Source organism: Cheilinus undulatus, linkage group 3 (assembly GCF_018320785.1).
Source record: "Cheilinus undulatus linkage group 3, ASM1832078v1, whole genome shotgun sequence".
Classification (NCBI taxonomy): Eukaryota; Metazoa; Chordata; class Actinopteri; order Labriformes; family Labridae; genus Cheilinus; species Cheilinus undulatus.
In genome coordinates this window covers 7,470,414-7,486,339 of record NC_054867.1, presented here as the reverse complement: position 1 = coordinate 7,486,339, position 15,926 = coordinate 7,470,414, and the positions used below count along the sequence as shown (strand labels likewise).

The 15,926-nt window shown below is 36.7% G+C and overlaps 1 protein-coding gene across 1 annotated transcript in view; it reads right to left on the bottom strand.

Annotated features, from left to right (window-relative positions):
* Positions 1 to 14,236, bottom strand: part of LOC121506741 — a 58,031-nt gene extending 43,795 nt beyond the window's left edge. The window contains exons 1-8 of the mRNA XM_041782593.1: positions 14,226 to 14,236; positions 12,653 to 12,704; positions 12,210 to 12,296; positions 11,972 to 12,046; positions 11,726 to 11,797; positions 9,983 to 10,057; positions 9,760 to 9,837; positions 8,611 to 8,807 (exon numbers count right to left, since the gene is read on the bottom strand). Coding sequence (XP_041638527.1) covers positions 8,611 to 8,807; positions 9,760 to 9,837; positions 9,983 to 10,057; positions 11,726 to 11,797; positions 11,972 to 12,046; positions 12,210 to 12,296; positions 12,653 to 12,704; positions 14,226 to 14,236 — 647 coding nt within the window. The remainder of the gene's footprint in view (positions 1 to 8,610; positions 8,808 to 9,759; positions 9,838 to 9,982; positions 10,058 to 11,725; positions 11,798 to 11,971; positions 12,047 to 12,209; positions 12,297 to 12,652; positions 12,705 to 14,225) is intronic.
* Between the last annotated feature and the right edge of the window lie 1,690 nt (positions 14,237 to 15,926).

The following is a 15,926-nucleotide window of genomic DNA, read 5'->3' as shown; positions in this document are numbered from 1 at the left end:
TATGTGAAAATAAGAGGTTACATACCTAATTTTATGGGAATTATTCCCTATAATTAAACTATACCATATAGTTCATAGAATATCATGGTTTTGAATGTATTTAGTTGTGAAATATTCACGTTTATTAGAAAGGAAAACAAAATGGCTTTTGTAAAGGAAGATTCTGCATAGATCACATTTATACAGCATCCACAGTGGTTACAAACAGATTTAAATATAATAAGCCTGCATTCTCCTGTTTTATTGATTTTTAGAAAGCCTTTGATTCAGTCAATCATGATTTTATTAAGATTTAAACTTGGCCAGAAGGGGGCTAATGGAAAACTTTTACCTAGCTGTTACTTCTCCATAGATCACCTGTGGCTTGTATTAAAAAGAACTTTGATTGGGTTCTAATGTTGAAAGCATTTCCTTGTGCCACTTTTTAACCGCTTTTCCCACCCAATTTTGCCATTTTTTGCCACGTTTCACCAATTTTTTTCCTCTTTTTACCTACTTTGGCCACTTTACACCAATTTTGTCAAATTTTAACCCATTTTCATCACTTTTTGCCAATTTCAACACAATTTTGCCACTTAAAACTCATTTTTGTCCAGTTTAAACCCTGTCCACCCATTTATCTGCATGTTTTTGCCACTTAAAAACCAATTCTTGCTGCTGTCCGCCTGTCGTTGCCTCTGTTGACCACCTATTGACACTATTAACTCCCTATTAACCTCTTTCTCACTCATGTTTGCCCATTTTAACCAGAATTCACTCTTTGCCATGTCCATTTCTGCTAGTTTAATCCATTTCTGCCTATTTTTCTGCCTCAGTTAACCTATTTTTGCCAGTTGAAACCATATAATCATCCAATTTCACCAAATTTTCCACCCATTTTTTTGTAAATGTATCCCCATTTGGCCATTTTTAATCCCCTTTAAACACTTTCTTTGCCTGTTTTTGCAACTTTAACCCATTTTTGCCATTTTTTCTTAGTCTTTTCCACTTTTATCTAAATTTGGCCAATTAACCCATTTGTGCCACTTTTAAAATCCTGTTTCACCATCATTTCCAACAATTTTACAAATTTTTAAAGGGATATTTGAGTATTTTTGAAGTTGGGCTGTATGAGATACCTAGCAGCAAAAGTGGTATTAGCCTCCAGTGATTGCATTGAGCATCGGTCATTTCAGAAGGAATCACTGGTTTTACCAGCCTGTAAGCTAGGCTATACAGCATAACAGATGGGTACAAGTTCTCCTCGGGATTTAGCAAGGTTTTGGTTAAGTAGGGACACACAATACTAAACCTGTCTATGTGTCTCCTTTTACCTCCTGGAGTGTCGTAGATATGGAGAGGGTTATACTCATTGACTGATATTGTACTGAGCTGTTTGGTTCTGGCCTGATTCAAGAATATTTACTATTTTGTCAGTTAATGTGTCTGAATAATTCCATGTGGTTTGGGTCATGTAAATGATCAGATATGTAAATAAAATATTCATTCATTCAATCATTCATTCATTTATTCGTTTCTATACCATCAAGAAGCAAGTGTGTCTGTGGCCGACCAGTGTGCACTAAAAGTCATTCCTTTATTCTAACATGTATTTAAAAATGACAAAGAGAGGGAAGGAAAATGTCTCTTAAACAGGATCTTGCTCCAATCATTCATAGCTGAAATGGGCGCCCTGCAGAAGATTTAACCTGACGGGAAACAGTGCAGAAACTCTATTCTGAGACCCACATTGTAAAACTCCATGTCCACACTTTCTAGCAGAGCTGATCCAGATACAACTTTCCACCACTGTGGCCTTTCTGTAGTTCAGGTAAAGGGGTTGTTTTTATCAAATGGCCCTTTGTTGTCAGCTCCGCTGTGCCAGTGCAGGCTGCCACCACCTGTCACTGTCCTGATTACAGCAGGCTGAGCACCAGCAGCAGGTCGCTGAGGACCAAAACAAAAACACTGTCCTTTAGTTTGTCTCTAAATAAACACATAACAGCCAGAACCTTCCCCACAACAGCACAGAGCTTTGATTTCTCTGAAGTGATGCACCTCTGTTTCCTGTGCAGCTGTGATGCACCTTTGCACTTTGATCAATTTAGAGCAGTTTTGTGGCTCACTCAGTCGATAGTCTGTATTTCTGAGAAAAAGTGCCACAAATCAGACGAAACCTCAGACCGGTTTGTGTCACTGGAGCTGAGCTGTTTGAAAGAGAGATAAAAACAGGCAGCCTTTGGGAGGACAACACAAAACCTAACATCTGCCCTCCTCAGCTCACGACGGGAGGAAGAAATCTGTGGTTCAATCTGACATTTTCACCATGCGCTGCTGGGGATTGGAATCCATCTGCAATCTGCATATTTAGGGGTCAGTGTTGACTTAGAAAGGCCGTGTTGTGTTCAAAAATGTGAATCTTTAAAACCTTCAGATTCATAAACATTAAGTTAAAACTAGTGTCTTCCTAACCTTGCAAAGCAGATGGATACGCCCGTTTCCTTGTTTTTTACTGGCGAATCCATCTTACAAAGCTCCCATCTGAACCGTTTGGGCCCGGTTAGAAAGTGACAGGACCAATCAGTGATGAGAGGCAGTACTTTCAGGCGTGGCAGAGTCGTGACGTAAACAAGCAGCAGCAAGAGGCTGATGCCATTATTGTGGAAGAGATTAGCATAGATGCTGCTAAGGCACCGGTTTTATCAGAACTTGACGACATTGCTTCGTTAAAAGAAGAACAAAGAACAGCAGCTAGTTGTTTTCTTTTCAAAACCATCAAAAGTCGAGTACTTACATGTCTACAGTCGCCATGTTTCGCGTTATTCCTCGGTAGCTGTGCAAGCTCGATAGCGACTACGTCACATTTTGTTGCTCTGATTGGCCCGTAGAGATGTGACATATAGAACGTTCATCCAATCACACTCCGAGTTTTTTTCAAAGCATCTGCCTTTTCCCAAACATTTCCTAAAGAAGCTTTCCCAGATGGATGTGTGAAACACATCCATCTGGCGTGTCAGGTTAGTGTCTTCCTGTTCCAACACTGATGGATAAAAGGATGCCACTGCAACTTAATGTCTCATTTCACCTTCAGTAAAACTGACAGACAGCTCAGTAGACAAATCAGTTGAAACCTGCCCCTCTATAATATTATTTTTTAATATATTCAATTATTTTTTTAATTACTTTTTAGCCAGTTTTTATTTTCATATCTTTTTTATTTGATTAAATTTTTCAAATTAGCCTATCTTTATTTTAATATCATTTTTTTATTTTAATATCATTTTTTTATTTTAATATCATTTTTTAATTTATTCAATTTATTTTTCAATTACTTACTAGCCTATTTTTATTTTTATTTTAATATCATTTTTTATTTATTCCATTTATTTTCTAATTACTTATTAGCTTATTTTTACTTTAATATCATTTTTTATTCAATTTAATTTTTTGAAATAGCTTATTAGCCTATTTTTATTTTTATTTTAATATTTTTTTATTTATTCAATTTATTTTTTGAAATTACTTATTAGCCTATTTTTATCTTCATTTTATTACCTTTTTTTTAATTTATACAATTTAATTTTTTTTAATTACTTATTAGCCTATTTTTATTGACCTTTCACATTAAAACAAGTCTTTTCCTGTGGTAAAGCTAATGCCAGTACTTTTGATCTACTAGACCTTTTGCTCTTTCAAAATAAAAGCAGGTTTATATCCAAAACAGGAAATAAAGTACCCTTGGCTTTAGAAAGTACTAATTACAGAGTTAAAGTATATCAAAACAGTACCTTAAAGACATCTATTAGCATAACTGTTGGCCTTAACTGGTAGAGACAGTAACTACACTGGACTAGAACTTACAGTGGCTTGCAGATGTATTCATACCCTTTGAACTTTTCCACATTTCTTTACATTACAACCACAAATGTAATATATTTCATTGGGATTTCAAGTGATAGATTAACATGAAGCGGCTCATAATTGTGAAGTGGAAGGTAAATTAAAGTGTGGTGGGCAAAAGTACTCAGCCCCCTGGAGTCTGATAACCCATGAATAAAACCCAGTGCAACCAATTGCCTTCAGAAGTCACCTAATTAGTAAATAGTTTAAATTTTAGCAAATTTTGCAGCACCTTCAGCAACCCTTTCTCCTTTGCCTCCTTCCACATGTCTTTAGTGTGCTATTAGACCACAAGCAGCATGGTGGACTCAGCTCTTCTCCCTTTTTGCGGTCAGATATTTTCTAAATATGGAAAAGATAAATCATCTAGTGTTTAGCCAGCCTTACAGACCGGACACAGTTACTCCCAATATTAAAATGGCAAGATTTCCTAAAGTCAAAGACTTTATGAAATGATTTGCTTTGAACCGGCTGATTAAAAACTTTTATTTACATTTAACAGATTTTTTTAACCCTGTGTTTGTCCTAATGTCTGTGTTTGATGTGCAGTCCACATCCTTCCTCTCTTCAGGCACGGGTAAAAGCCTGCCCTAGCTCTCTCTCTCCCTCTCTCCCTCTCTCATGCTCAATTCCAGCGCCCTCGTCCTCACGCTGTCTGTCTGGAAGCCAAGCGCCATGTAAGAGTTGATGAGAAAAGTTGAGTCTCAACCGGCCAGCCATGACAAAAATAGATTAGTCTGAAAATGAGAGACATAGACGGCTCTGCTTGTGTGTGTAGGTGTGTGTGTGTGGGTGTGGGTGAGCGTGTGTGTGTGAGTGAGAGAGAGAGGGAGATAAAGAGAGACAGAGAGATAGAGGGAGAGAGCAGTTATGATTTTTAACTTAATATAAATTTGACAAATTAAAATCCAAATAGCTGCTTTTTTCCTTACAAAAGAGGCATGTCCTTTATTTTTCTTCATTTCCCTCCCATAATATAAACCAGTTTGCAGTGAGTGATAAATATATGACAGCTTTAACAGCACCATGTCTAATTCTCTCCTGCTCTTTGCTGTTATCACCTGGGCTCTCCTTTCATTAGGAGATAAACCAGGTTAGAAAAGTTGCCAGCAGGCATTAGCTTACCTGATTTGTCTCAAACCTTTTATAGGAAAGTAACATTTAAGGCTCCAGGCATCATACAGTGTCCTCAGCATTTCTCCGTGGTGACCCTTATGAAACAAAAATATATGGCAATATATTGAAAAATATAATACATTATATTAAAAAATATATTTCCATATATGGGAAAGTGTTGCATATATTTTTCAATATACAGCTATATATGCTTTGCTTATATATTGATACATATAAAACATATATTGCAATGAAAACAAAAGCTGCCCAATATTTTTTACATGTAATTGTTTTATTGAAACACTCAATTTCTTTCCATTGACACAAGTTTACATAAAGCAGATATTTATCAACTCATATAGTACTTGGTTTGCATTATAACATATTTCATGAAAATATGCATGATGGTATACATGAAAAAAGTGTTAACTGAAAAAATACTCAATAAGACGCCTTGTTAGTCATTTTGGCAACATAGTAGGAGGAAACAGATGTGATTTCATACCTTAATGGACTGAGTAGTTTCCAACTTCTACATATAAACACACCTGTGTTTATGAATTTTACACACATTGATACTTGTCAGTGCATTCAGATAATGCCTACAAAAGTACAGTTCAATCTGTTAAGAGACTGTGACACAGCAAGTAACAAAGGGAGTAAGACATTGATGCAAAAATCTGTGATCTTCATGGGCCAGACTAGATGTAGGATTAAATTTTCCCTTAAACACTGTCACATTAAATATTGGTTCCTGTCCTGCAGCACTTGTTTCAGACCAAGAGCAAAGCATTTTCTGTGACCTTGTTCCTCTATCACAATATAATAGTAAAAGGTGATTTTGAGTTGGCCTTTGACAAGAAGTCTGAATATTTTTACAACTGTAGCCACAGTGAGTGAAAGTTGCTCTCTCATGACCAGTATCTCTTCACTGGTAAGCTTTTGTGAATAATGCAAACCCAGCACAACACCTTGATCTGCTACTTTTCCAACTGTTTCATTATTATTATTATTATTTTTTACCAGTTAAATGGTTATACAGCTGGATGCATTCTGGCACAGCATTCTTAATGCATCATTTCTCAAAAGAGGCAATACTTGTCTGTATGTGAATTTCTTCATTATCTGTAATGGAACACACTGAGTGCCATGAAACATTTTTCATGAAATACGACATTTTGTCCTTTGGCCAAAGTACATAACAGCATGGTGTTTATAAACAAACAAACAAACAAACACTTGACCCTTTTTCCCCTTTCAACAGACATCTACTTTGCCCTTAACTTTTTAGTCTTCCACACTGCATCTTGGAGGAATGCATGCATAGAGGCCCGCATATTGTGGCAGGTCAATTAGCATGCATTTTTCTTTGAACATTGTCACATCAAATATCTGTTTCCTGCCCTGAAGTACTCTTTTCAGACCAACTACATTTTCTACATTAATCAATGTACTGTGTGATCTGTCATACTGTCTACCAACAGCAAAGCATTTTCTGTGACCTTGTTCTTCCAGCACAATGTAATAGTAAACAGTAATGATGTGCCCATTCTGTAACAAAACGGTGAAGCTGTTCCTTTTTACTACTCTAGTGAACTCTTGTGAGTAATAGAGTTGGCCTTTGACAAGAAGTCTACTGAATATTTTCACAACTGTAGCCACAGTGACTGAAAGTTGCTCTCTCATGACCAGTATCTCTTCACTGGTAAGTTTTCGTGAATAATGCAAACCCAGCGTAACAACCTGATCTGCTACTCTTTCAAACTGCTTTAGTCTTTTTTGACCAGTTAAATGGTTATACAGCTGGATGCATTCTGGCACAGCATTTCTTAATGCATCATGTCTCAAAAGAGGCAATACTTGTCTGTATGTGAATTCCCTCATTATCTGTAACGGAACACACTGAGTGCCATGAAACATTTTAAGAATTTCCCATTAAATGACTCAAAAATATATCCTGAATGGGCCCACAAAGGTCCCCAATTCTTTACAGACTCAGGCAAATGAAGACATAAATGTACATTAAATGACACATTAGGCTTTCCATAGAGTGTTTCAAACTGTTTGACAAAATTTACAACCAGTTTCTCGCATCTTTTTAACTCTTCTGTTGTAATAATGTCCTTGCATAGTAAGAACATGAATGTGACAAGGACTAACCAGTGCTGGTAAAAAATCTGGGGAAGAATTCCTTTCAACACAAAGACACTATAAAAGAGTAACCAGTTCTGCCACTCACTAGCCTTCCAAAATCTCCGTTGCTGAAGAGATCGGGGCACTCTCGTCACACTGCAAGGAGGCTTAATTATTAAGAGTTGTTGATCAAGTTCAGACACTTTATTCCCAATATAATAAGGTTTCTCGTGGTTTTCACTGTCCAGCCACATGCTTGCCATTTGCCGAACCACACCAAGATGTACATTATGCATATGGTCAGGAGGCATGCCAGATATAATGTCAAAATGTGGGATGTTTATAAGACAAGTGGGTCCTTTAACACCCCTCACAGGTTTTGTGGTCCGTAGAGCCTCCCTTGCATCACTTATAGTTGACGCATGGTCCCTTTTTGGAACTTCTTTGTATGGGTATGCCCTAACAGTACCATTTCCCTTTTGAACTTGTTCACCAGGATGCAGACAGAGGCTGCACCCATATTGACCATTAAACTGGGTCATGTTTTGCAGTACAGGCCTGGCAACTGAATCACACATCATAAGAGCTGCTACAACTCTACACTGTTCCAAAATGCTGTTTCTTTTCAACTTGAAGCCCACAGTTGACAACTTCTGACACTCTAGAGTGAATGGCTTTAAAAATGTATTAACATTTGGCTTTTTATTGCCAAACCACAAGCCAAAAAGTAAAACATTTTCTTTGCGTACAGGGTAAGGAAGCTCATTTACCATCCCTTGCAATGGCCAGATACTATAGAGTGATGATTTAAATACAGGCACTCCATCACAGTTGAGTGTTAAGGAGTATCCTTGAGAACAATCAAGTGGGCCTCCATTTTTGTTCAGATTACGGTACATTTTACCACTATATATATCTTCATAATTTTCAGAACTACATGTGCCTTTTCCTGACTTGAGACAATCTCTGATATCTTCTCTTTGGAGAAGATGTTCCAGCTGTGTTTGGATTGGTAAATATATGAAGAAGTTTCCATTTTTCAGTGAACTGTTTTTATCCCACATTGTGTTGCACACAGTACACTGGCCCTCACTAACTCTGTCCCCAATGTAATATTCACAGTTTGGACAGTATATGTGACATTGTAGGTGACCTTGTACTGGCTTAAATTCTTTGAAGAACAGGTGCTTTGAGGTTGACGGAGTGTTTTCTGGACAGTGAATATTAATCAAATCCAGAAGATCGGAGAGAGCCACACCAGTGAGCGTGTGTCTCAAAACAAATGAAAGTATGAGTAAAAAACTCTGAGCTTTGGTTATTTGTGAACCAGTGTATAGAGGCTCTTCGTTTACCTGAGGAAACTCTTCATTATTGAACTCTGGCAGATGTGTTTCCTCATTTATTGACTCATCAGTACTATCTTCATATACACTGGAAAATTGTTCTCCATGAACAAAGACAGATTCAGAGTCAGCAAAAGACTGCCTGGTTTCAAACACACTGCTGTCGACACTTTCATCCAAGTCATCAGGAATTAAGTTGTTTGATGACTGAGATGTTGGGCTCAAATGTTGTGGGTCACTGGAGTGAAGATCAAATTCTGTGGAACATTCATCTTCAAACAAGAGTGGGGATGTAGAATATCTGGGCGTAACTTCACCACGGTCTGCTTGCAGGCTCTGTAATAGGGAAAAGAAAAAGCAATTCTGATCTTGAATATTCCAGAACTATAATAAAACAAAATGACTCTACATAGACACAAACGTTGTGATACCTATGTCATCATAAACCTTTTACAAATGCTATTATTTTGCACAATAGGAAATTAACATTTCAGAGGAACTTCCTGGGTTTTTAGGACTCATGGAACTTACCAATTTTTATACAAAAAGCAAGAAACTTGAGAATTTGGATTTGTAACCCTTCAACTTGCAAAGTGGGACAACAGCAATGATTTTAAATGCAAACCCTGAAGCAGTCCTTCCAAAACCCCTTCTGTGTAATTTGACAGGGTTCGCAACAGCAACAATTTACCTGGCCATGATACCTGGTGTACTCTGCCTCCTTTGGGTGTTAATAAGTCTCACTGGGAACTGTTTCACTGCTAAAGAGCACAAGCAAACTGCATCTATCCACCGCTAATTTGTTGTAGGCAAATATATAGGTTTTACCAGTGCTTTTCACCAGGAAGTAGTTCCCATCAAAAACTTGTTATCCCCAAGGCCCATGGATTATGTAATGCATCCATGCCATTGCTTTTTTTTTTTAGTCTATTTCTTTTATTGTTAAATCAATTCCTAAATTTAAAGAGCAATATCAGGTGGTTTTAGAAGCAATGCTGCTACCTCCTGTATGTTGTATGGAAAAAGACATGGCTCTGTCTCAAGTGGCCATGGGGTAAACAGATCATGACAAAATTTTCATTTTTGATTGAACTGTTCATCTAAGGCTCAATGCTTCAGCAACTGTTTGAACTTGCCCAAATGATTAATCTTACCAGATTCAAGTTCTGTTGTGAGAACAACAAAACAAAACAGGATGTCTTATTTGTAAAACTAAATCTGCTGAATTTAACTGTGACTTACAGCATTTGTGAAACTAACCCATTCATATACTTTCCTTTCTACTTACAGTGGTGGGTTGAGCATCAAGAGTGTCTTCAGAGAAGTTTTCAAAGTCATGGTCTGAATCATCACGGCCCATCACGTTCTGTTTTGTGACAACAATAACTAAGTCTTTACTAATCTCAAAATGAAACATCTCATCACACAAATTCACAGGACAGGACAGGCTTATGCTTTGATTTGAATCAAGTATTTACTGATCATCTACACACATTTCAATTGATACCTACAGAGACTTCTTCTCCCGAAAGACACTGCTGTCCTCTAAGAGGGGTCCAAGATTCAGAGAGATTGTCGAATGTCCTCTAAAATATAATTTAAAACAACCATTTACATATATAAATAACAACAATAAATGTGTTAGCCTATATAGGCTACTAAACAACAAAAAAGCGTGAAGATCCCCTTAATCATTGTTTACAATTTAGCTTTTTCCCCCACATGAGAACAGGTATGACTCATTCTTTAATCCTTGGTTAAGGTTAATTCAAGTTAATTCAAGTTGTAGGTTCATCATTTGATGTTTAAACCCACATGCCTTTCTTTTGAATTCTAGTTCCCAAGGTTTCCAATGTACGTTTTCTCTTTGATGCAAAGCTGCAGCCATAAAACAATGGCATCTTGGTTTTGAAGGTATCACTCAATATAAGTGTGATATGGCTTCAACAGAGCTGCAGCTAGCACACAGCATGCATGTGACATCGCTGTAAATTTGAGTTGGAAGGGTTAAGCCAGGCAAGCAAAGGTTGAAGATGGCATTAAATATTAAAGCTGCATTAATAAAACAGTTTGTTTAATGTTGTCTGATCTCAAATTAGTACCAGGTGAAAGATACATGGTACTTAGGGTAAAGTCACCAAAACCATGTCCATCTTCAGAACCATCACCAGAGACATGGTCAGAGGAATTACGATTCAGGTTCTGTTGAACAACAATAAAATGTCTGAAATTGTTTTCACATTATTTTAGTGAAGTTGTCAAGAGCCAATACAACTAGAAAAGCACTCGAAGTCCCAGCCCAGTCCCCCCATGCTGTGATTTACTCGTAAAATTAATTTGATCCGGATCACTCCTAAAATCTAACCAGTTCTTCCTTATGCCATTTGTGACATTTCCTGAAAATTTCATCAAAATCTGTGCATAACATTTCAAGTTATGTTGCTAACAAACTAAAAAACCCTCCCAATTACATAACCTCCTTGGCTGAGGTAATTAAAGACAATGACCAAACTAGGCTTTGACTGTTTCAGTATTACATTAAACCAGGGTATAGTATGATTTTCAATACTGACAAAAATACAGATGCTCTTCTGAGATGCTGTGTTGAGGCAATGTGTTGTAGTGTGCGGCACACGCCACCACACAGGTCAGTCTAGCAGCTGAGCCGAGAAACATGTCATCTGAGACAAAGTTACAAGACTAGCTAATAAAAAGGATGCCTCTGCTTACGAGTGCTAAGATGATACAGGTAAGCCAGCAAACACAGCAGACTACTGGTCAGAGTAGTGTGTCACAGTACATGAGTAACAGCTAAGTGAGTGGCAGAGAGTAATGGTGAATTCACATTGGCAGTAAATGCAGCTACAGTCTAGGCTACAGTTTGTTATAGTTGCAGATTCTCTTAATCAAATTAAAACTCTTGAACTGTGTGCTGTTTCTCAACTACGGAACAGTGTCACTATGATAATCGGCACTGCCTCCAGTAAGGGACTACTATCTGCAATGTAGTAAAGACAAGTTGAGTCTTTCTACACCAGTTTCATGCAAATTCCGCCATTATACCCTGGCAAAATGTCAAAAAAAGTATGAAGGCATAAGAAGAAGATACCACCCAAGCTTACCTAAAACCTATCAACCTTTTAATATATATATATTAATCTATGTTGTTGCAAACACAGGCCAGATTTCTGCTACAATTATTAGCATTTCTACAGAATATGCTGTTATCTAGACATCACATGACTGAAACTTACAGAGGCTTCTGCTCCTGACAGACTTTGTTGTCCACTGAGAGGAACCCAAGCTTCAGAATCATCATCAGTTATCTAGAAAACAAATGACACAATAAATAACCATACACAGTTTACAAAACAGCCTGCATGTGATCAGAGTTACTCAGTTCTAACTTTGTTAATTCTTAAAATATTATTGGACAAAAAACATCCTCATATGAAGAAAGTGCAATTAAACAAAGAAAAGAAAAAGTAGACTATACTTACGGCACAGTGGGTGACATCATGTGCATCTTTGGATTGACTGTCAGACTCGTGGTCAGAGGAATTAGGATTCGGGTTCTGTTATATGAGAATAATACCAACATTCTAACCAACTTAACACATTGTGTTACATTGAAATATTAATAAAACACAGAAACATAGGAATACACCACTGAGCTATTATTAGTATAATGTATCATGACTATCTTGGTAACAAAAAAAGTAAGCTTTTGAAACTAACATCTGCTTCTTCTGCTGTTCCTGGTAGACTTTGTGAAGATTTTCCACTCAGGGGGCTCCACACCTCAGAACTGTCAAGGGGTCTTGCCTAAAAAATTAAAAAAAAGGAAAGATCTCCCTACATATCATGTCCAAACCACTTTCTATGGAATGAGTGCACCTTCAATATTGTCTTAAGACTAAAAGCAATATTATGAAGTTATTACGCATTATCACACACTATCAACTAGCAAGGCATTGTCACAGTTTAAGTATCATACATATTCCAAAATATTGATAATGACCTCAGGTGCAGGAGTGGGGTCTGGCAATACAAGATTGACTGTAAAAACTTTTTTTTTGTCTTCCATTTTTAGCATGTGCTGCCACTTGACACTTGTATTTTCCAAAAGGTTTACAAAAGGTGTGAATTTGTATTGCCATATTATAAAGTTCATCACTCACCAAATCCTGGGTTGACGTATCAATCTGAATACTGGCGTCTGCCTGTGCTTTCCTATGAGAATGCAAACATAAGGAAAAAAAAGAACTTTTCCGAGTTACTTCACTATAAAGTTATTGAATTACTTTATCGATTACTGCATGTAAAGATAATGATTTACTCAAAAACGTAACTTTAACATTAATTTAAATATTTGCTTTAATTTCATTATTAATGAGCACATACACAGTTATATTATTTTAGTGTACCTACTAGGGGTGTAATGAAATAGTCAACTCGTGATACGATACAAAATACTCATGATACAATATAAAAAATGAAAAAAAAAATTACCCAGTGAAGATCTGTGTAACGGATTTTTGTTGATAAAAACAATTTGACTACAAAAGTTGGAGACAGTATGTGGGAGTGTTTAGCTTCACAAAGAAAGAATGAAAACAAATTTAACAGTCTCACTGGTTCTTATTTATTATTTCTTAAACATAAAGGTTTTGAAAGCTTTTGTCTTAGGACCTTTATACTTTCGGCTCAAAATGCACAAACCAAAATCAAATCTCTCAGCTTATAACAATTATAACAATTCTGTTTTTAACAAGTAGATCACTACCTTGCTGAGGCTGAAACTACAGCAAAAAGACATTATCTAAGAAACAAACTAAAAACACCTGAGTCAGGCCGGCCACAAAATCTGGTCTTTTTGTTTTTCAGTCTTCTCCTAACTATGTGCACAAAACAACCAAGTATTTTGTCATCTTCTGCCATTCTCCTGTGCAGAATGTTAGAATAAATGTTATATTGAGTTAACTTAAGACTAGTGCAAAATACAAACATAAAATTCTGTCTCTCCAGAGATGATTGCAAAAATACATTTTTTTAGTTTCTTCCATTATGCAGACTTACAAACATACAAAAGTTATTGCTGCCTGTCTTCAGTACAAAATAAAATGCTCTCTGAAAATATTAATTATTTGTAGTTTTTTTTTCTTATTCAGACTACAATACAAAATACAAACATAAAATCTCAATCTCGTCACTAAAAAGTGCTTTGTTGTTGTAAACAATGATGACTACTCCATTCTTGAAATGAAAAGGCAAAAATAAGAAATTAAATTTTCCTCAAAGTAAATTATTAATGTCCTCATTAAGTGTTGGGTTGGTCTAGATTTTTCAATGAACTGCAGTATTTTTGGCCTGGAACAAGTGCATATTTTTGTTTGTTTGTTTTTTCCAAGATTATTTTTGGCGTTTTTTTTTTTTTTTTCTTTTTTTGCCATTATTTAGCCTAGATAGAGGACAGTGGGAGACACATGCCTCAGAGTCAAAACTCTTAGATTTTTATTGTCTTAATGGATATCAAGTCTATGCTAAAATTAAAATACTGTTAATCTGCTTTTTATTAGAAAAAACTACAGCAGATTACAAGAACATCTCTAATTTTCACTCTGACAAATCTTCACCAGAGAATATTAAGTGTCCAACTTCTCCTGTCCTCTGCTCTATACTGTATGGAGGAAATGTTTTCATACATGTGTCTAATAGTAATTAAAATATCTCTTTAAATAATAGATGACTTACAATTGGCGCATGAAGCTCACATTTGGAGAACATTAAACAACTGATGTGTAATGTAAGAAGAAATAAACACACCATTTAGTTGAATTCTCTTGGGCTCCTAAGTGATCAGTTACAGACTTTTATCCTTCTGCCTCTGTTTCTCACTGCCTCAGTGAACTGATTTAAAGTTTCAGAGTTTCTCTCTTTTAAAACCGTTAAATATTGATTTATGGCAAATTTATATTTAACCCTGAATATACAAACGTTTAAAAGTTTCAACAACATTTAAAGTATGCGCACCTTTGCGGAGGTTTTTATCATTTAGATCACCCTAAACAAACGGAGTATTAATCAAACAATATTTAGACATGTCAGTGTGAGTGTGTGTCCTGTCCATATATGTCTGTGAGTGTCGCGTTTATGTGTGTCATACAGCATCAAAGCCCTCGGCGCAGCGTAAAAATGCACGAATGGATGAAGAGATCAGACACTTTTCTGTTATTTTGGAGGTAAATTTTAGCTTTTATGTTCCAAAAAGCCTCTCTATAACAAGCCTAAATCATAAGGGCTAACAGACAAGCATTTTCAGAGTGAAGCAAAAGTTGTGACACTGATAAATTCAACCCACCGTCTTGGCTACTTAGAGTCACGCTGCTACCCGCCACGGCCGAAATCCACCTGCATTTGGCTCGTTGGCGGGTGTAAATGTCAAACCCTGCTTATCACCATATTCTTGCTTCATTGCTGGAAAGCCAAAATTACTCCATTCAACCGACAAGAGTCACGGAGCATTCACTATCTTCACCTTGTCCGCCGTCTTATATAAACACTGCAGCATGTGAACACATCTTAATGTAACCATATATCCTGAAGTTAGCTAATTAGCTATCATCCTGCAAATTTCAGCACCGATTTCAACATTCGATTTCTATTTTTAACTTGACTAGTTATAAAGTTAAAACTTCCGGTTGTAACTAAAACACTAACCTTTTTTTCCATCGTTTTGTTCTCGCTGGAATCTCTGTTTTATCGGAACCGGGAAGAATATATTTTCTTTTCAGTCGGTGCATTCTTTTCTCCCTTGAGACCCTCACATGGACCAGTGAGCTGTCATTGGTCTGAAAAAACAGAAGATTTTTGAACCAACAATATTAGCCAATCACAGCACAGTAGGGCTGGACAACGCAGGCAGTGCGGTGCACTCTTGGGAAAAGGAGGGAAAAGACTGTTAATTTCACGTTGCTAATGAAAATGTCCAAGACTCGGTTTGCCCTTGTGTCTTGGGCTAATGGACCAGACAAGGATGCGCTTAGTATCGTACCAACAAAATGGATAATTGACTTCGACCTGGCTGATAGTTCAAAGACATATCATGTGGAATGTCGCATGGCTAACACCAAGAAGCCTGTCAACGGATGGCAAGTGGAGCAAGCAGTGGTGATACACTTAGCAGGTAAGTTCAGCTGTAATTTTAATAGTGACCCCAATTTAAATTAGAGAACTTTTGGGCTGGCATGCTAAGAATGTGACATTAATCTTCTTGGTAATTAGCTATTTATTTCATCATAGATGTATCTTACAGAGTGGGTAAGAGATTACAAATATATGTTAGCCAACTGGAAGTTAGCATGGCACTGGTTCACTTGGCAAAAACGTTCTGAGTTTTTTTTTTTTTTTTTAATTATTGCTGAAAATAAGCTCTGAGAGAGAAAACTTACCTAG